Source organism: Antedon bifida, chromosome 2 (assembly GCF_963402885.1).
Source record: "Antedon bifida chromosome 2, ecAntBifi1.1, whole genome shotgun sequence".
NCBI lineage: Eukaryota > Metazoa > Echinodermata > Crinoidea > Comatulida > Antedonidae > Antedon > Antedon bifida.
In genome coordinates, this window is record NC_136227.1 from 32,628,688 (window position 1) to 32,649,173 (window position 20,486).

Here is a 20,486-nt window from a genome sequence, read left to right on the forward strand (position 1 = left end):
TATGAGGATCCAGAAGTGACATTGTGCAAATACCGTGAGAATTTACGAACGGACGTATTTCAGAAGTATTGCTAGGTTGTTTATGACGATATAATATAAAGTTGAAGGGGTAACAAATGTAGACCCAAACATTTTTTTATTTCTTCCTGCATCATGAACATTTTTTTCCCTGATCATGTCAAAAATACTACTGCAATTACTGCTGCAGTAACTAAATGTGTTACTTTACTTATTTATGCAATTTTTTTGCAAATCATACACATCGCTGTTTATTGTTGTATGTGATTGCCTCATACATTTAATTGCAGAAAAAAAAGAATGATTGTAGTGTAACAGTGTAGTAGAATAACTTTGACATGATTCTTTTTTCTTTACAAATACACACAATATGACTACAGTGAAATAATTGTCTTTATTTAACAACATTTTATTTCCTTTTCTTTTTGTATTAATGAATGATATATTTATGGAAATTTTTTATCTAAACTTATTTGGATTTTGAACTCTTTATTGTTGCCTTATCTAAGCGTTCTTTCTTCTTTTCATTGGTTTTCTTAGAGCATACTTCATCGTGACCAAAATGTGTTTGACAGAATTCTACCTTTACTTTTCCATCACCTTCAACTATAGCCTTTATATACGCAATACAGTACGCTTTCGTTTTAGCCTTTGCACTGACTCTGGGCTTTTTTCTATGTCCTTCATTATTTACAGCAATATAACCACTTTTGTTACAGTAATAATAAAAATATTTATTTTCCCCAATTGTTTTTGCTGAAGTTTTCTGTGCATAGACTGACATTGTTATTTTCTCTTGTTCTCCTTTCCAAAATAAAAAGTCCAGATTGTTATCAAATTCTAATTTAACGATGTCTAGTTTCACGTGATGTACTTCTTTGACGTGTTCCAGTAGTTGATCCAGACGACGTCCACGATACTCGCATTTTACACACTCGATCTTGTTTGATTCTACAAAGAAAAATCTAATAATTTAACTTTTTATCTCTTTATTTAAATTTATCACAAATCAGTATAATAAATTCCCATGCCCAATTGCCAATGACCCCTCACCCATTTCTAACTTAAATCTAGGCCTAGATCTAATTACCACATTAAATAAAACAAAAATTGTAATCAAATCCCAGCAACTTTGTATTTTGAAACTATTTATTTTACCACTATTTTGAACAATAATCGTCATTTAGGTGATATATTCGCAGCCGTAAAAATAAATCCTAGGCCTGACAAATATATCACACTCGCGCGGGAGCTATGTGTCTCCCCCGCCGCTCGGCAGTTCTTCGTTCACGCCTCCAGGAGGCCTAGGCCTGATTAGAAACTATACCTTTATTGTGTACTTCAGAGTGAACATTCCTTATGTGCCGGTAAACATTCGTTTTTGCTGAAAAGTTTTGTAAACAATGTTTGCATGTATATCTATCTTTGTGACGATAAGCCATACTCAAAATTCAGCAGACTTCAGCACGCCTGACTGTTTGGATCACTTCCTCCTTTGAGCTTTAGAATCGAATTGTCAGCTTTCAAGTTGTTTTGTTACTTTTTTTGCATTTGGTCGTTTCGACCTATCTAATTACGTCACACGTGCGCGCGCATCACAATCATATTAAAAATTGTTTAAAATACACATTTTGTTGGCTTAAACATTGTATTTATTTTCTTTTCTGTTTTTGGAAATCAACATAGACAATGTCACAATTTTAACATCATAATTAGCGTCTCTCACTATGTGTCTCCAAGGCAGAATAATATTGAATAAAAATACTATTTAAAACATTTTTTATGGCACATAATAAGAAGTGTACTTCAATTTGAAATTGAATTAGTTAATCATAGAGAATAGTTGCTTCATCTAGGTTTATTGAAAAAACATTGTAATAAGCCTACAGTACATTGCACGAATAAATAATAATACTATATATATTATATACAATCATACTTTATACAGTCTAAATTCAAGAGCACCGCAAAAGCATCATCAGCATTTACATTTGGCAAAAGTTTATTTTAATTCCAGAAAACGATTTTTGACATCATTAAATCACTGTGTTTTTAAACGGAAGCCCTTACTACCAGAAAACAAATCAGCTATGGTACAGTACTTGAATTAACCTTTTTTTAGCGGGGAGTGGGTGAAAGTGAAATGGGACTTTGAACCCAGAATTAGTGGTATTAATAAACAAGCATGTTCCATCAAGCTACCGTTCAATATGCATTATTAAACAAGCACATAAAATACAAACAAATAATTGATATATTAAATGATCTCTCTCTACAATATATACAGTACACATTATATACTATATTTATACAAATTACAGGTATATAACACATTATTGGTAATTCATTGTGCATTTGTTTTTGTTTATTTCTAACATAATTATTTTCAAGAAATATGTATTTCAATTTAATCTTCACACTAGCCCTAGTGTTGCTCGATCAAAAGCTCTGCTAACTTTTCTGGCTGTTTTGCTTTATTTTTTTTTGTATCTCCATTGAGATCCAGCTACTGATACCCATAGCATTGTCATTTTTCAGTGCTTATTTTGTTCTGTATCTCCATTGAGATCCAGCCACTGATACCCACAGCATTGTCATTTTTTTTTTCAGTATTTTTTTTCAAAAATTAAAATATCTTAATTCTTGTACTGTTAAATTGTTAAAACTGGAATTGAGTTAGTAGAAGAGATGCCATTAAGTCCACCCAGATGTTTCTACATGATACAGTGATTTAATTTAGCATCAACACTCCAGAAATGATTTCTATAGGAGATAGTTAAAGATGTATTGTCCCCCTGAAAAAATAATTTTTTGAAATTTGTTTGTTGAATATGCCATTGCATACATATACATTGTCACATAATAGTTTGATACTTTGACCAAAAATTGGATCGGACAAAAAATTATTTACCTGAAAAAAATGTAATTTAAAGCAAAAAATAGTCAAATTGGCTGCCAGCCAATGGGTTTTTGGTTGAATTTAATAATAATAATAATAGTTCATTCTTATATAGCGCATATAAGCAAGCTCTCAATGCGCTGAACATTATTACCCCAGTCATTTCCTGATCAAACACCTATGGAAACATACTCCCATATATGCAGCTAGTAATCAGCGCAAAGTTGTGTCTTGATCTAACCGGGTACCCATTTATACACCTGTTTATTTCGTCATTTTATAAGTAAAAACATTATTTTTTCGGAATTTTTTTCTACGGAAGTGATTAACTTTGTTAAAACTACAAAATGGCATATCCGAGGTCTGATTTTAATAATCTTCATTTTTCATGTTTTTGAGGGACAATACATCTTTAAATGGTAGAGCTGGCAGAATTGAATCCACTAAGTTCACCCAGAGATTGGCACATGTTGTGTGGTACTGACGTCTGCCATACATCAGTTTATGACTGTCTTCAGAACAATCCAGTGATTTAATTTTAGCATCAACGCGCCAGAAATGATCTCTATAGGAGCTGGTTAAATGGTAGAGCTGGCAGAATGGAATCCACTAAGTTCACCCAAAGATTGGCACATGTTGTGTGATATTGACGTCCGCCATACATCAGTTTATGACTGTCTTCAGAACAATCCAGTGACTTAATTTTAGCATCAACATTTAGTAAACAGACACCACATGCCATGTTAATGTTACTAGGTTCAGGATGTAATAGTGCCGTTTTGAAGAGGAATGATTTGTCTTCAGGCTGTAAAAAAGAAACATTACCAATATTATAATATAATAAAAATAATTTAGGTATTTGTATAGCGCCAGTATCAACTAAACTGAAGTAAAAATCAAGGAGTTTGTATTCGATGTTAAAAAGATGCGTTTTAAGTTCTTTTTTAAAAATAGCAACAGATACAGATTTGGAAATGACAATGGTATGCAGTGGCATAACGGCTCACTGGATAAATGCAGGGCCCCAGAGCTTAAGGGGTCACAGAGCGTGAATGAGTAACCCAAATGCAAATATGCAGCATTAGCCTCTAGCGACGCAACGTAGCGCAATCTACGCAACGTAAGCAAATGCCCTTCTAATAATTGTGTTTGCCCCCACCTGCGTGAAATAAAACCTGCGATGTTTGCAGCACTATTGCGTTATTGGTTGTTACTTTGATTACGCGATTGCTAAACCAAGAGCCATTACCTCATGTGTTACACCACTGATGGCATGGTTGATTTGTGTCTAATTTATGATTTGACTCGGTTGACAGTGTGCCTACAGTAATAATACAATGAAACAATACAGTTCTACTAACCAGAATGCTAGCACTAGCCAAGAAAGCTGAGAGATTATTCCAAACCAACTCTATATTCTTGCGCATTAGGTTTAGCTCTTCTGTTCCAACACCCGCTGCTTCTACAGAAGTGGATACACGACAAGCTACACGATATATTTCAATGACACCTGCCAAATGAACAATAAAATATAACAAATTGTACTGCGGTTATATGAAACTAAATTATTCACTATTCGTACTATCATGTGCCTGGGTGAGACCGAGAGTAAGAAACAAAATAGGCTTGCTCCTACATCTAGCTCATGTGCACTTTAAAGAACCTAGGACATCTTTCAAGATGAGTAGGGGGTTACCCCAGTGTACTAGTACATCACAGCCACTGATCATAACTGTGTCCTCTGGGACATCAGTCTTTGACTGAAGAGGCCAGTATAAATAAATGATACAATATAATGAAATTCCAACCCAACAGTCAAGATATTGTAGATGATACCTCACCTACTATTTTATCTAATCCAAGAACTAAAGGAAGAAAAAACTGAAGAGAATGAACAAAAGGAATTACCTTTGAGATATTCTGAGCCATCTACTGACTTGATGACTTCATTACAAACAGATGAGCTGCTGATGTTATTCAGCGTATCATTGGCTTGCTGGATTACCTTTAGGCAACTCGTTAAACAACGCTTCCATAACACCGCATGCCGAGTATCGTCCTGCATAAACAAATACAGTTATTAAATACATTTATTAACCATTTTTAAAGGGGTCACCCATGCAGGTCTTTATTAAATAAGAACTGATATTAAAGCTTTGTCTACACTATCAAACTAGTTTGACAAAAAAATTGTGATACCCAAATATGGTAGTGATATACCCAAATATGGTAGTGATAAGACATCATGTCCATATAAAGTTTGAGAGTGTAGACAGAGCTTTACAACAAGTCTATAAAAGTGGAGTTATGAAAAACAAATCCTGACATCTGATAGGATTTGAACCAAGGCTTTGGGGTTAAGTAGCCAAGCACCCTACCTACTGTACGGGCAGTTTCCGCTCACGATAGATACAGATTCTACGTGGGACAAGCTAAGCGGTTTTCCACTTACTGTTACCACTCATCTGTGTAAAATGGCCTTAATGAGGTATTTGATGAGCTTACCTGTATATCACCAGCAAGCATGGCATAGCGATCCCCTCCAAAGGCAGGTGTGCTGCCAACCATCTGGCTAACTGCATCTTGACTATGCATTACAGTAGATGTTAAATCTGTGTTATAATATCATTCAAAATATGTATTTAACATTAAGATTAAAAATGCTGAAAGTAATGGTTACACTCTAGCCTTTCATTGCAGAAGTCCAATGAAATGCATATAGTTGGAAGTGCAGTATCAACATTTTGATAAGCACTCAAAACATATGGCCAGAATGACACCCAACCCAAGAATCAATTGCTTTGGGACGGTAGACGAATGAGGTGATAATTTAACAGACCATGTTTTCCAACGGACTACATGTTCCACTTGTAACAGTATGTTAAATTACAGTCGCCCTCTTCCACTGTCCTGAAACAAAAGCTCAATTACCGTACCAATGTTATCAATGAAGTATTTGGGTGACCTTTAACCACTTATTTTAAACCACAAAACCCAACCACCAGAAATGGTTCTTTTATTATCAACCCCAGGGCAGTATTATACTTACTTACAGTACAGCAATTACATACCTTTATTGTTATCAGGTGGTACACTGCTAAATTCCCCAAATGAATCATCCTGTACCTCTGCCTCCTCACTGGTCTTTCCACCCAGATTCAAATCGAGATCAAAAGACTTCAGGTCAAGATTTGCAATTGACTCTAATTTCCCCAGACTTTTCTTGTTTTTATCTGCGTGGTAAGTTCCAAAATAGTTTGTATTTTTGGTTTGTTGGTTGGTTGATTTAGGCAAGTCATCAATGGAATCAAATTCCACGCCATAGTAATCGGCGACACTGCTGTCAAAACCTCCGAAGTGATCGTCTTCAACAGACGTACCGCCAAAGTTATGATCGTCCAAGGGAGGCGGTTCATTAAATGTAAAGTCACCAAAATCATCATCGTCGTCATTTTCTACGCCAGTATTCACCTTGTTTTTAAAACCATTGCTAGACTGTTCTGATGATATTGGGTTAACAGACTTGAACGACTCAAAATTTATACTTGACTGTTTGTCATTAGTAGATGGAATAGTGTCTTCAGAGTTCTTGAAGAGTGAGGGCGTGTCCGCTTGAAAGCTTTTAAATACATCATATTTATTTTCGGTCTGTTTAGAATTACTGTTTGCTGGGGCAGACTGGAAATTAGCAAAGTCATCATCAGGTATTGAAGCTGTATTTTGGACATTGTCTACTCTATTAAGTTCACTAGAAGCTGTTGACGATTTGAATTCTCCAAAATTATCAACATTTGTCGGAATTCCAGGGTTATTCTGAAATGCTGGAAATACATCAGATTTGTCAATGTTCGACGGCGCTGTTTGGAAGTCCGCAAAACCATCGGAAGATGGATTCGTAGTAGGAAAATGTTGGAAGTCTGCGAATCCATCATCGTCATTTTGGTTGTCAGAAGCGGGTTGAGATTCATCTCCAAATAGATTCAACACAGGTGGTTGTCCTCCACTACTTCCAGGAATTCCAGATGAGCTTTCTTGAGACACACTATCAAAGTTAGTTTGTAAGAGTTCTTCAGAGTTGTTCTTATCCGAAGAATCTCCCATGATGTCTCTCAACGCTGAATATTTATCGACGTCGCCCAGAGCCATGAGATTAGTGTCTGACGCCGAGTGCTTCACGTTTTGGAAATCTGCAAAACCACTACTTTGCTGGAAATTACCAAAGTCATTGACACTTTCCGACTTCTTTGAAGACTGGATGGAATTAGTACCATTATTGGCAGAAGAGAATGCTTGAAATTCAGCAAAATCCTCTTCCTTCTGGTTTTGAGATCCAGAAATTGGCAAGACTTCTCCAAGTTTGGTTAACTTTGGCACTGATGCAGAAGATGCCATTTTCTTTGTTCCTTTCTTATCATTTCTTTTATATGCATCAAAGTTTATGTTGAAGTTTTGTTTGGTATTAGATTTTCTAGTGGATTTCCCAGTGGAATTTCCAGTGGATTTTCCAGTAGATTTTCCAATGGGTTTCACAGTTGGAATTTTATTATCACTGTAGGAGTTTGAAGAAACCGTGTTACTTTCTTTTGTTGAAGAAATCTCACTGAAATCATCAAAGTCATTTTTCCGATCTTCAAGAGACAAGGAACCTGAGCCCGATTGGAATTCTGTAAAATCTTCGTCTGTTGAGAATAAAAATTTAATTTACAAACAATTTTTATAATAATTTTGATGATAGAATTATATATTTGATCTAGGAAAAAATTTGGTGAGTGACAAGGATTTAACAAATATTGTGTAAAATAAAATAATTCAAAAAAAAATTCTTCCTCTTTTGCGGGACATTGTGCATTGTTTGTGTGAGTTTCAAATGTGTTGCAGATAAATTTAAGTGCATGTGTTCAGGCAGTGGAAACGAGAGGTTATAACTAGGGATACAAACATCCCTTTTAGAAAACCCTCTTGAGTAACTTGAAATCATTCTAAAAATTGAACATTAAAACACATTTGAAAGCCATTGACCCCAAGTAAGGATTCCATCAAGCCCACACAACCCATTTCTCAAGCAAACCTATGAAAAACTCAATGAAGAGAAGAATATCAAGAAGGCTTAAACTTTCACATCACCGATCGGAAAAAAGGAACTGAAACTTAGTTAAGGTAAATTTAATTTGGATGATAAAAATAAATAGAACGCAAAAGAAGTGCCATAAAGGATCCTTTGTACAGTTGTAGTTGAAGGTACAGTAAGAGAATGCTGAGTAATTGTGTATCAGAGTATTTGTGGGAGCAATCACAAACATTTTTTTTTCAAACATAAGATTTTAAATACAGTTTTAAATTTATTTAAAAAAATTTATTTATTAGATACCTTTTGCTCATACTTCACACATTAAAAACATGAAAATGATAGCAATACATAAGATGAATGAACTTCTAAAATTTCGATTTATTGGAAAATATTTTATTGAATTTTAAATAAAAATGATAACAATTTAAAGCAAACTTCTAGGATAACAAATGCAATATGTTTTGCATGGATGACATTTTTACATGCAATTTGGTGTTGGCATTGTAGATGTGGTGGTAAGGAACAAACGAACAGAAATCGATTCATAAGGGTGTGAAAAAATGAACTCAAGTGAGGTATTAATACCTTCTACAAAAATGTTAGTACTAAAGTGACATTCTAAAGATCAAGTGGTAGGAGCTATAGGGTTAAAAAAAACAACTTCACATCAATTTGGGCTACATATCATCCAACACAAACCTGTTGATGGGCTAGATGATTCTCCGCAAGCAGGTTTCCAAAGTTTGTCAAGGGCTGTGTCATGACTTGAAGTTATTGGGGAGCTGTGACAACTCGAGTTACACGATTTAGACTCAAGGAAGTTGTATGATTTCATCCCTGATTAATTGTTGCATTTATTATATAAAAATACATTATTTACAATATGGAAGATATATTTAAACATATTAAGCTCTATCTACACTATCAAACTAGTTTGACAACAAAATGTGATGTGCTCAAGTCTGATCATCATGTCCATATATGGGCACATCACGTTTTTTTTGTCACATAAAGTTTGATAGTGTAGACAGAACTTTAGATCTTTAGTAGATATTTATTACTACTCAAAGGGTAGATATGGCCTGGTTATTTCTTTATAGCTGAATCTAGAAAAAGAATTACTGTACATTGCAACATCAACACTCTTATATAAAAACTTTCTTAAAACACACTTAAGTGTATCCTTCCCATTTGATTGGTTCATTTGTGTGCATTATTTTGTCCCATTTAATGATAGTAGAAGATACAGTACTATTGCATGCTCATATTTTGTTGATGTAAAAATGGTCAGAAAATCGATCTTCTATAACAGCCAAATTTAGAGCTGTACATTTTGTAATGAGTTTATGATTCGATACTTGACAGAAGGTCTGTTTATAATACCATATTTTAGTACCAACATCATCATACATTTAATTTGTAAACAGTATTAATAGTATATAAGCTCACCTTTTGAGTCTATACTCAGAGAATACAATTGCTAACTACACTGCCCATAAGAGGTCTTTAATTAGAGGTATACATAGTTAAGCTCTGTCTACACTATCAAACTTTATGTGACAAAAATGTGATGTGCCCATATATGCAAATGATGATGTCATATCACTACCAAATTTGGGCATATCACTACCATATTTGAGCACATCACACTTTTTTGATAGTGTAGACAGAGCTTTAGAATAGCAGACATACCCAAACATCATTTAAAAAAAAAAAAATACCATACCTTGATCAAAATATGACACCATCTCGAGGTCATCACTTAATACATCGTTTGTCGTGCTTACTGGAGGATGAGGAACAATGTTTGATGAAGTTGATGTTGGCATCATCACATTTTGATTGTCAAAAGATGGAAACTGTATCGGTTGGGAGAGGTTAGGAGGCGTGGATGCTGTAAATATTAAATAAATATAAACACCACAAATTCTAAACTGCCTGGTGATATACTGAAAATGTATTAATTAATTTGAAACGATAAAGGTTCGAATCTCAGTTGGGGCGACTTTTTCTCACAGATTTCCTCATCTTATCGTTTCAAATCAATTATTGCATAAATATATATACACACATCAATAGTCTACTTTCACTCAATCAAATATATGCTGATAGGTACTATAGAATTTAGATTTATCATTCTTAGTAAAAAAAAAATTAACCTTGTTTTAAGTGAATTATTTCGATTTTAAGTTAAATTTAAAAATACAGATATATATACTGCAGTATATACAGTAAACTCTCCCAATACTCTGAATACTGGAAACTTTCCTAAAACCAGACTTTTCTTGAGGCCCAAAAGTCCCAATTTGTTTTTACTATTAAAAACACATTCTGAATACTAGACTTTCCACAAAACCAGACATACTGTATTTGGCCAGCCCAAAGACTGTATACTGATTTCATTAATTTTTTTAGAGGGTGGGAGGGGTGTTTAAGACATCTTTGAGTAACTTGCCTTGAACTTGTTTAGGGGCTTCTTGAAATGGAGTGAAATCTTCATCAGTATCTTTTACTGTGCTCGCAGACAGTATTTGATTACTATTCTCCGATGCATTTTGTTTTGGAACCAACTGGGGTATAGGAGCTTCTCTGAAGTTGTTCAACATTTCAATAGTAAGTGGTTTTACTCTATTCTATATAGTAATAAAAATAATAAGAATTAAATTTTATTTATTTTTTCATTATATCCAACAGTGAGCACAAACTCGCCAATTACAGGATGGATAAACTATTTTATGATTTATCATGCTTATAAATTTGAGACTTCATGAGTGGAGTTGAACGAGTCATGACACTAGGTCAGGATTGAACTCTGGACCTTGGGACTGGAAGGCAAGCACGTTACCACCAAGTTACAGCTCCACGACTGTTTTGTTAGCAATGGTCCAATGTGAAAACTAAATATTGAATATACCGTATATGTAAACCCATAGCATTAAGCCTGGAAGAATGAATTTAATAGGTAATTCTATTCATATGTTGCGTTACCTTTCTTCATATTCACAGGATTGGAAACGGAAAAAATATATAATGTTAATCGATTTATAAAGTGCTTATACAATCAAAATTGTTCCAAAGCGCTGAGAGAAAAAAAAAACATAAAGAAATTATAATTATAAACCTGAGCAAGTGCAATCAATGCTAACGCCATATACATCTCCTGTTTAGTTAACTGGCCTGGCTTAGTGTTGTTAACCAGGGCCCATATGTGGCCTAACGTCATATTGTCCAAGTTGGAACACATCAGAATTGGCCGAAGCTTGTCTGTCTGTACTTCAGTACCGTTCCAAGTGGCTTCTAATACCTGATGATACACAAGTGGTAAGCTGGCCTCATTGTAGCACCTGTAAAAAAACAACATGATTCAGTACTTTTGAACATCTAGTGACTGGAAAGGAGGCCAAATGGGGTCATAACGCATAGCAACTGAAGAAGTCAAGCTGATAGCTAGACAAAACTGTGGGTTAAATTATACTGGTTTACACTAAACTAACTAACATATTAATATACCAATAGAAGCCAGAAGAAAATGTTTTCACTATGATTCAGTACTACTCTGCCAAAGACTTTCATGTCACTTTCATTTCTACTTTGATATATAAACAAACTGTAATACTTTTATCAGTCGAAATAAATGTTTATTTGATTTGATTAAGATGCATGGTTACTGGTCGCTGGGTTGTCCATATGTCATATCATGTCAGATATGTTCATATTTTCCATATAACTTCCGAAGATCTGTCTTTGTTTATGTAGAGCACCTAGTGTATATTTTGAACAGTATTATTACTTTTTGTGGATATTACTGTATTGTGATAGCTATCTTTGCCTATATGGTTATTCTATTTTAATAGCTTAAAAGCACTGACTACTAAACAGTACTAAGTAAGTCAAAAACAACATTTATTTTCTTCCTTTTAAGATTGAAACAATAATGGAATAAATAAAAAATAATCATATACAAATGACAATAAAGCTGGGGGAAAAGGAAGAAGGCAGGATCCCAGAAAGATACAGGATCCCAGAAAGATACAGGATCTTGAGTCGGGTCTGCCTGGGATACAGAATGAAGGGACAAAGACAAGCGGGAAATGGGACACAACCAGGACATTAAACAAAGCTTACATTATCAATCAGTCCCTACAGTCAGTAGGGACTGACTAGTTTCTTACCATTTTGGAAATTCTTTATCAACATTACTAGAAGCTTCTTGTTGTTGACTGTTCTCCTCTGCAGTTGCTATACTTCCTTCTATGTTAGTTCCTTTGCTCTCTCCAGCAAACATCCCTGTGAGACTGTCTGATCCAGACCACACTCTTGCCTTTGTACTGTCATTAAAAACTTTTTGTGTTTTGGATGTTGATGTTTTGACATCATTCAATGATTTCTTTTGGTTGAACATTTTGCGAGAGGTCTTTGGTGCTGCACTTAAGTTTGTCGATTGTGACATCATCTCCTCTAAAGATAAAGCTACGGGGAAAATAACATATTTCGATAACAATAATAATATGTCATTCTTATATAGCGCTTCATGCATAAAGCCTCTAAGTGCTTCACATATTTTTGAATTAAACATGAATGGAAACATATTCCCATAATGCAGATTTAGCTCAGTTTTGTTTTATCTTACTAGGTACCTATTTGTAAACCTGGTATGGGTGCAGAGAGGCAAACATAAGTGTTTTGCCCAAGGACACAAGAAATGCAACTGAAATATCGTTATTTACTATAAATGCAAATGCCTATGACTGTTTTAATAATACCCTCTACAGTTCGGCTATGCTTTCATAAATTCTCCCAATATTTCGCTTTTCCAAGGACTGTATAAATTAATAATAAAAAAAAAACACCACACATCAATGCCTCACCTTCTGGTTTCTTTGTATTTGCTACATCTTCTTGAGGTCCTTTCTCAAATTCACCAAAACTTTCGTCCAAAACTGGTGCTGGTTCTTCAGGACTCTCCTTTTGAATAGCAACCTCATTTGTTGATTTCACCGATACCTGATAGAAGCTACCAAAATCACTGTCACTACTACTTTGTACCACCTGTGGCTGGCTTGTGGTTACATGTGTTGTTATCTCTGTTGAGAATGAAGTTACTTTATTGTTGGCAGGTTGAGAAGCCATGGTTGGTCCTTGGTGGAAGTCTCCAAAGTCGTCAGTCACAGCAGAATTATCAGGTGCTGGTTGTAGTGTGTTCTGCGGTTGTAATACATTCATACCGGCCTGGTTTATCATACCTTGTGGTTGTTTGTTAGCGGTCACTGGAATCTGGTTTGGCATCATGCCTTGTGATGGTTGACTAGACATCATCTGAGATGCCATCATACCTTGGGACTGTTGACCAGCAGACACTGGATTCTGAGTCGGCATCATGCCTTGCTGTTGTTGGTTAGCAGTTACTGGAATCTGGTTTGGCATCATGCCTTGTGATGGTTGACTAGACATCATCTGAGATGCCATCATACCTTGGGACTGTTGACCAGCAGACACTGGATTCTGAGTCGGCATCATGCCTTGCTGTTGTTGGTTAGCAGTTACTGGAATCTGACTTGACATCATGCCTTGTGACGGTTGATTAGACATCATCTGTGATGCCATCATACTTTGAGACTGTTGACCAGCAGATACTGGATTCTGAGTCGGCATCATGCCTTGTGAATGTTGGCCTGGGGCTACCATTCCTTGAAAGCTCTGCATTTGAGTAGCCATATACTGTTGTTGTTGTTGAATACCTAGATGCTGTGATTGTACTGTCTGAGTTTGGTACATTCCCATCTGTGGTATCCCTGGTCTATTTGCTTGTGGTAACTGTTGCATGTAATTACCTCCTTGCATGTAACTTCCAGGCATATTTACTAAATACAAACAATTAAAGTAAATAATTGTTATATCATTGTATTGTATTCGTGTTCAAAGCATGGAGGAAATATTTATATTTCCTCCATGGTCAAAGTGAATAAACATTATTTTGTAATTTCTAATGCAAGCAATGGAATTTCCAGAAATGGATGAGAATGAAATTTGAATCTCTTGAATCATATTTACTAAATATAAACAAATTAAGTAATCATTTTTGTATCATTGTATTGCAATTTTGTCAAAGTGAATAATTATTTTGTAACATGAAATGGCATATTTAACAAATAAAGTTCAGGCGGAAACTCTTTAACTACTGGGTACTTTCTACTACTAACATGTCTCTGAGAGAGAATGTAAGTATTACCTCCTGGTGGGTGCTTCTTTGAGTCCTGGCCCAACTGTCGTCCTATCAAATCATCAAGAGGATTAACACCACTTCTGACACCAGGTTTTTCCATACTTTTAAGGCGTCTCTGCTGCTCTTGAAACTGACGGTCTTTTTTGTCTTTTTCCATTTTCTTCTTCATTTCTTCTTGTTCATGTGGTGACCTAATCAGAAAAAAAAGTATCAATATTCTTCATTAATTCTAAATTAACAAACCTTCAGTACAAAGAAAAAACTGACAAGACAAGTACTGAAGCTATGAAGGTTTCTTTGAAGTGTTACTATTTCTAATAAAGTTAAAATAAACAAATAGTGACTTACCCTTGAAAAGGTACCCTTTGCATCATATATCCCTGCATCTGCATATTGTAGGCTTGTTGTTGACCAGGGCCTGGCATACCTTGAAAGTTCTATAGTATGCGTAATCAAGTTGGTGCTTTTAATTGATTGACTTGGGTATTCAGATTTGGAATAACATAACTAGAGTTGGTTTATTTTTAGGAACTTGGGTAGTCAAGTTCTTATACTGTAGATGGTAACATTGATTGTATGTGACAATTATGTTCTTTCACTACGATCATTGTGTCAGTGTTTCATGCCGGGAAACCTGTGTTATTTGTTGGGGTTTATAATAAATAATTATGAATACATATTAACTGTGTGTTGTTACCTATGAGTTTAGCCATTGGTGTAGCACATTGTTTGGTGACTGTACACACTGAAATAATGTTGCTACTGGTACATTTATATTAACTTATTTTCATGTAATGTTACCTGAGGATTCATTTGTCTCGCATACATTTGCTGATGGTACATTTGTCCCGGCATCATCCCTTGTTGCATCATGGGAAATTGTTGATTAGGCATAACTCCCATCATGCCCTGCTGCATCTGGCCGGGGGTTAGTTGCTGTTGACCTGGTAACCTATTCATTGTACCTAAAATTATCATCAAACATACATGAGAATTAAATAGCTTTTAGTGCTTCTGTTATGAATTGGGAGAAATACTATAAAGGTATGCACTTTAAATGGAATTAATTATCATAACTTACTGAGAAATATTTTATATTTATCGTTTTTATTTAATAAGCCGAGGCATAGTCATTTAAACTTACCAGGATTTGGCACTTGAGGATTTCTAGAAAGTTAAAACAAAATTTTGAAAAAATTGTTATAAAAAAGATTGTAGGTTAGGCATACCTGGTTCCAGTCTCCTCCACTCAATTTATAATTGATATTATTATAATTTATATAGCTTACAGTATATTTTAATTACTACTAGCCTAGCCTAAGGGCCTAGATAGAGACTAGATAGGCTAGAGTAGAGGCTAGGCCTAGCCTAGGCCCTAATTAAATTTGTATTGTAAGATATTTAGTTCTAGTTAAAGGCCTAGGCCTAGTAGGCCCTAGCATATTATATAACCAGCGCCGGCTAGCCTAGGCCTAAATCAAATCTTCTGCTGGGTAGGCAGAATAAAATCAATCCTCGCTCAGTCCGCCTGCTGTGTGTACCGGATGCTAGTCAAGTCGCCCCATCGCAAAGTCGCCCCATACAAAGTCGCCCCTTACACAGTCGCCCCATCGCAAAGTCGCCCCAAAACAAAGTCGCCCCGACACAGTCGCCCCATCGCAAAGTCGCCCCATCGCAAAGTCGCCCCAACGCAAAGTCGCCCCATCGCAAAGTCGCCCCATCACAAAGTCGCCCTATCGCAAAGTCGCCCCAAAACGTTAAAAAATAGTTTACAAGTGCGTAGGTAAAATGTCGCAATGATACACAAAATAACACGGAACGTGTATGCATAAAAGGGGAAGCCCCGCCCCGCCATGTAGTCTCAGGTTACACGATCGGCACGCACCCCCATAATCAGAGAGGAAACCCCGACTAATCACTCCGCGGTCGCACTAACGTGCTAGCTTACCAGACAGAGGGAATCCCCCGTAATTACTCCGCCGTTGTCGCACTACAACGCACCATCTGAAGATGGGGAAACCCCGCCGGAGTTTTACGATGATATCAGTCGCGTTCGAAATCGGTCGCGTTTAATTTTGGTCCCGATAAAATGATGTTATACAATCTAGATTATTTTTACTTTGGTCGATGAATATTTATTATTATTATTAGGCCTATATTAATAATTGATTTTTGTTTCTATTTTACAGGTCAGTATGATGAGAAAGATGTGTGCCTTAAAAAATGACAATTTGTAAACATAGTTTAAGATTATAGTATTATCCAGCATAATGTCATTTAACAGTACATAATTATTTAAATGTGAAATATTTTATAGGAAACGTAGGCTGCGTCTGTGTCTTTTATTTTATATGCAACAAATTACGTAAAACAATTTATTTATAAACATTCAGTTTACTATTATATACATAGTATTACAATGAACATTGATTCTAAGCCTGGAAAGACAATCCCATCATTATATCCATTATAAAATTGCATCATATCACCACTATATGTCGTAAATGATTACGTGCGTGTGTGTATTCGCCGTACGTCCGTGTACGTATTATTCCGTGCCTCTTCACTGTCTTGTTTAATTTAAAATTAAATATACACCCGATATGAGGATATTTATTAGGCATGATAATTAGAATGTTCTATAACCAAAAGGGTTGAAAAAAATTTCTTCAGTAAAATGATCATTGTGCTGTTGAATAAAAGGCGACTGGCCATCTGAAACATTCTCTGAAACCAATCGGAGCTGCGCCTTCTGGTATCTGTTTCCTCACAGCTGCTACGTCTTTCTGCTGACCGTCGGGGATTCCCCTTTTTAAAAAACACGCACACGATACTGTACGATGGTTTTTCCATGGTCAAAATGTAGCGTTTTAAATTTTACTAAAATACCTGCATGTAAAACAATCATGTCGGCGATGAAATTTTTTTTTTTTTCTTTATTTTGAAAAGTCATTATAAAATTAAGACACATAACTTGTCAATAAATGCAAAATGATCAATAAGTAGCCTATAACACTCATTGTCTTACAACACTGTTATTGTTTTAACTACTGTAAATCTATACGAAGGCCTACTACACATTTATACATTTATTATATTATCCTAAAAATGAGCTGGTATCCACGCGTAGGTTGAAGAAAGATTCGTAATTGTGGCTCTGGTAACTAATTTTAAAATCATATTAAATTAACATTTTTGAAACTATAAATCAGGGATAATCTTTTTAGAACTTTCAAACAAGGGACTAGGCCTATTTCTTTAATGATTTTTAAAAAGCACATCACTCCATTAAAACCTGTAAAATAAAAATTAAAACACAAATTATGTATATAATAGGATAAACATTATAATGTATACGACCAAAGTAACAACGCAATCGATAGCAAACGCAACCGACTACAGCGTACTACTAGCGGCGGCGCTTCATAATCATACCGAAAGCCGTGGGCGACTTTGCGATGGGGCGACTTTGCGATGGGGCGACTTTGCGTTGGGGCGACTTTGCGTTGGGGCGACTTTGCAATGGGGCGACTGTGCCGGGGCGACTTTGTTTTGGGGCGACTTTGCGATGGGGCGACTTTGTATTGGGCGACTTTGTATGAGGCGACTTTGCGATGGGGCGACTTGACTGGATCCCTGTGTACCGCCCACACAGCTCAGACAGTCAGTCAAACGGGATCCAGTCAAGTCGCCCCATCGCAAAGTCGCCTCATACAAAGTCGCCCAATACAAAGTCGCCCCATCGCAAAGTCGCCCCAAAACAAAGTCGCCCCATCGCAAAGTCGCCCCATTACAAAGTCGCCCCATTACAAAGTCGCCCCAACGCAAAGTCGCCCCAACGCAAAGTCGCCCCAACGCAAAGTCGCCCCATCGCAAAGTCGCCCACGGTTTTATTTCGGTATGATTATGAAGCGCCGCCGCTAGTAGTACGCTGTAGTCGGTTGCGTTTGATATCGATTGCGTTGTTACTTTGGTCGCGCTAAAGTAAATGTCGTATATACATTATAATGTTTATCCTATTATATACATAATTTGTGTTTTAATTTTTATTTTACAGGTTTTAATGGAGTGATGTGCTTTTTAAAAATCATTAAAGAAATAGTCCCTTGTTTGAAAGTTCTAAAAAGATTATCCCTGATTTATAGTTTCGAAAATGTTAATTTAATATGATTTTAAAATTAGTTACCAGAGCCACTATTACGAATCTTTCTTCAACCTACGCGTGGATACCAGCTCATTTTTAGGATAATATAATAAATGTGTAGTAGGCCTTCGTATAGATTTACAGTAGTTAAAACAATAACAGTGTTGTAAGACAATGAGTGTTATAGGCTACTTATTGATCATTTTGCATTTATTGACAAGTTATGTGTCTTAATTTTATAATGACTTTTCAAAATGAAGAAAAAAAAAAAAAAATTTCATCACCGATATGATTGTTTTACATGCAGGTATTTTTGTAAAATTCAAAACGCTACATTTTGACCATGGAATAACCATCGTACAGTATCGTGTGCGTGTTTTTTAAAAAGGGGAATCCCCGACGGTCAGCAGAAAGACGTAGCAGCTGTGAGGAAACAGATACCAGAAGGCGCAGCTCCGATTGGTTTCAGAGAATGTTTCAGATGGCGAGTCGCCTTTTATTCAACAGCACAATGATCATTTTACTGAAGAAATTCTTTTCAACCCTTTTGGTTATAGAACATTCTAATTATCATGCCTAATAAATATCCTCATATCGGGTGTTTATTTAATTTTAAATTAAACAAGACAGTGAAGAGGCACGGAATAATACGTACACGGACGTACGACGAATACACACACGCACGTACACGTACGTCATCATTTACGACATATAGTGGTGATATGATGCAATTTTATAATGGATATAATGATGGGATTGCCTTTCCAGGCTTAGAATCAATGTTCATTGTAATACTATGTATATAATAGTAAACTGAATGTTTATAAATAAATTGTTTTACGTAAATTGTTGCATATAAAATAAAAGACACAGACGCAGCCTACGTTTCCTATAAAATATTTCACATTTAAATAATTATGTACTGTTAAATGACATTATGCTGGATAATACTATAATCTTAAACTATGTTTACAAATTGTCATTTTTTAAGGCACACATCTTTCTCATCATACTGACCTGTAAAATAAAAACAAAAAAATCAATTATTAATATAGGCCTAATAATAATAATAAATATTCATCGACCAAAGTAAAAATAATCTAGATCGTATAACATCATTTTATCGCGACCAAAATTAAACGCGACCGATTTCGAACGCGACTGATATCATCGTAAAACTCCGGCGGGGTTTCCCCATCTTCAGATGGTGCGTTGTAGTGCGACAACGGCGGAGTAATTACGGGGGTTTCCCTCTGGTAAGCTAGCACGTTAGTGCGACCGCGGAGTGATTAGTCGGGGTTTCCTCTCTGATGATGGGGGTGCGTGCCGATTGTGTAACCTGAGACTACATGGCGGGGCTTCCCCTTTTATGCATACACGTTCCGTGTTATTTTGTGTATCATTGCGACATTTTACGCACTTGTAAACTATTTTTTAACGTTTTGGGGCGACTTTGCGATAGGGCGACTTTGTGATGGGGCGACTTTGCGATGGGGCGACTTTGCGTTGGGGCGACTTTGCGATGGGGCGACTTTGTGATGGGGCGACTGTGTCGGGGCGACTTTGTTTTGGGGCGACTTTGCGATGGGGCGACTGTGTAAGGGGCGACTTTGTATGGGGCGACTTTACGATGGGGCGACTTGACTAGCATCCAGTCAAACTGGGTCAGCCTACCCTAGGCTAGCCTAGCCCTAGAGGATAGGCTAGGCCTAAAAGTTAGGGTCATAAAGATGAAGTTGCTGTGTAAGAAACATTTAAGTGTTATCTACCTGTTATTAAAAGACATATTATTTCGACCAGTAAGATAAGATTGAATAGGCCTAGCCTTCTAGGCTACTACTATTAGGCCAAAAAAGAGGCAGAAAGTACTTTTCAATCCAGTAGCTCGCAGCAGACGATTTTTTTGTGAAAAGAGCAGCGCCCGCCACCAACGGAAAGTTGATTTTTGAGATTATATTGGTGGCGCTATACTGTTTTATAATTACATCACACACAGTCAATATGACTATTTCTTGTAGATAAAATCTTTTAAATAATTAAAAAAAATAGGTATTGGCATGAATGTTTGACTTTCAGGAAGATAGAGTTTCAGTCAAATATTTTATCATTTCTTTTTACAGTACTGTAGGCTTAA

General features: G+C 36.0%; 3 protein-coding genes across 4 annotated transcripts in view; all 3 read right to left on the minus strand.

Annotated features, from left to right (window-relative positions):
• The window catches only part of LOC144834723 (uncharacterized), a 33,392-nt gene extending 16,852 nt beyond the window's left edge, over positions 1-16,540 (minus strand). The window contains exon 1 of the mRNA XM_078689623.1: positions 16,531-16,540. The gene's annotated coding sequence lies outside the window, so the exon portion shown is untranslated. The remainder of the gene's footprint in view (positions 1-16,530) is intronic.
• LOC144834727 (uncharacterized) lies at positions 385-1,553 on the minus strand. Its single transcript, XM_078689632.1, has 2 exons — positions 1,346-1,553; positions 385-969 (listed from the first exon to the last, which is right to left on the minus strand). The coding sequence occupies exons 1-2, from the start codon at positions 1,458-1,460 to the stop codon at positions 488-490; spliced, it is 597 nt and encodes a 198-aa protein (XP_078545758.1). The 5' UTR covers positions 1,461-1,553; the 3' UTR covers positions 385-487.
• LOC144834708 (synergin gamma-like) lies at positions 1,854-20,246 on the minus strand. 2 transcript variants are annotated; one of them, XM_078689603.1, is made up of 16 exons: positions 20,122-20,246; positions 15,353-15,375; positions 15,010-15,173; positions 14,557-14,645; positions 14,215-14,399; positions 12,854-13,846; positions 12,158-12,455; positions 11,107-11,329; positions 10,441-10,618; positions 9,712-9,879; positions 8,685-8,822; positions 5,989-7,596; positions 5,423-5,529; positions 4,826-4,976; positions 4,279-4,427; positions 1,854-3,722 (listed from the first exon to the last, which is right to left on the minus strand). In XM_078689603.1, the coding sequence occupies exons 1-16, from the start codon at positions 20,136-20,138 to the stop codon at positions 3,483-3,485; spliced, it is 4,731 nt and encodes a 1,576-aa protein (XP_078545729.1). In that variant the 5' UTR covers positions 20,139-20,246; the 3' UTR covers positions 1,854-3,482. The 2 variants fall into 2 exon arrangements, with proteins under 2 accessions (XP_078545729.1, XP_078545730.1); XM_078689604.1 differs by lacking the exon at positions 8,685-8,822.
• Between the last annotated feature and the right edge of the window lie 240 nt (positions 20,247-20,486).

Bases quoted from the DNA above. Each gene is read 5' to 3' on its own strand.
- LOC144834708 (XM_078689603.1), bottom strand. The intron at 14,400-14,556 runs GTAAGTCACTAT...TTTTCTGATTAG, and splicing joins CAAAGGGTACCTTTTCAAGG to GTCACCACATGAACAAGAAG. The intron at 10,619-11,106 runs GTTTATAATTAT...ATTACTATATAG, and splicing joins CATTGATTGCACTTGCTCAG to AATAGAGTAAAACCACTTAC.
- LOC144834727 (XM_078689632.1), bottom strand. From the start codon at position 1,460: ATGGCTTATCGTCACAAAGATAGATATACATGCAAACATTGTTTACAA. The intron at 970-1,345 runs GTATAGTTTCTA...TTTTCTTTGTAG, and splicing joins CTCTGAAGTACACAATAAAG to AATCAAACAAGATCGAGTGT.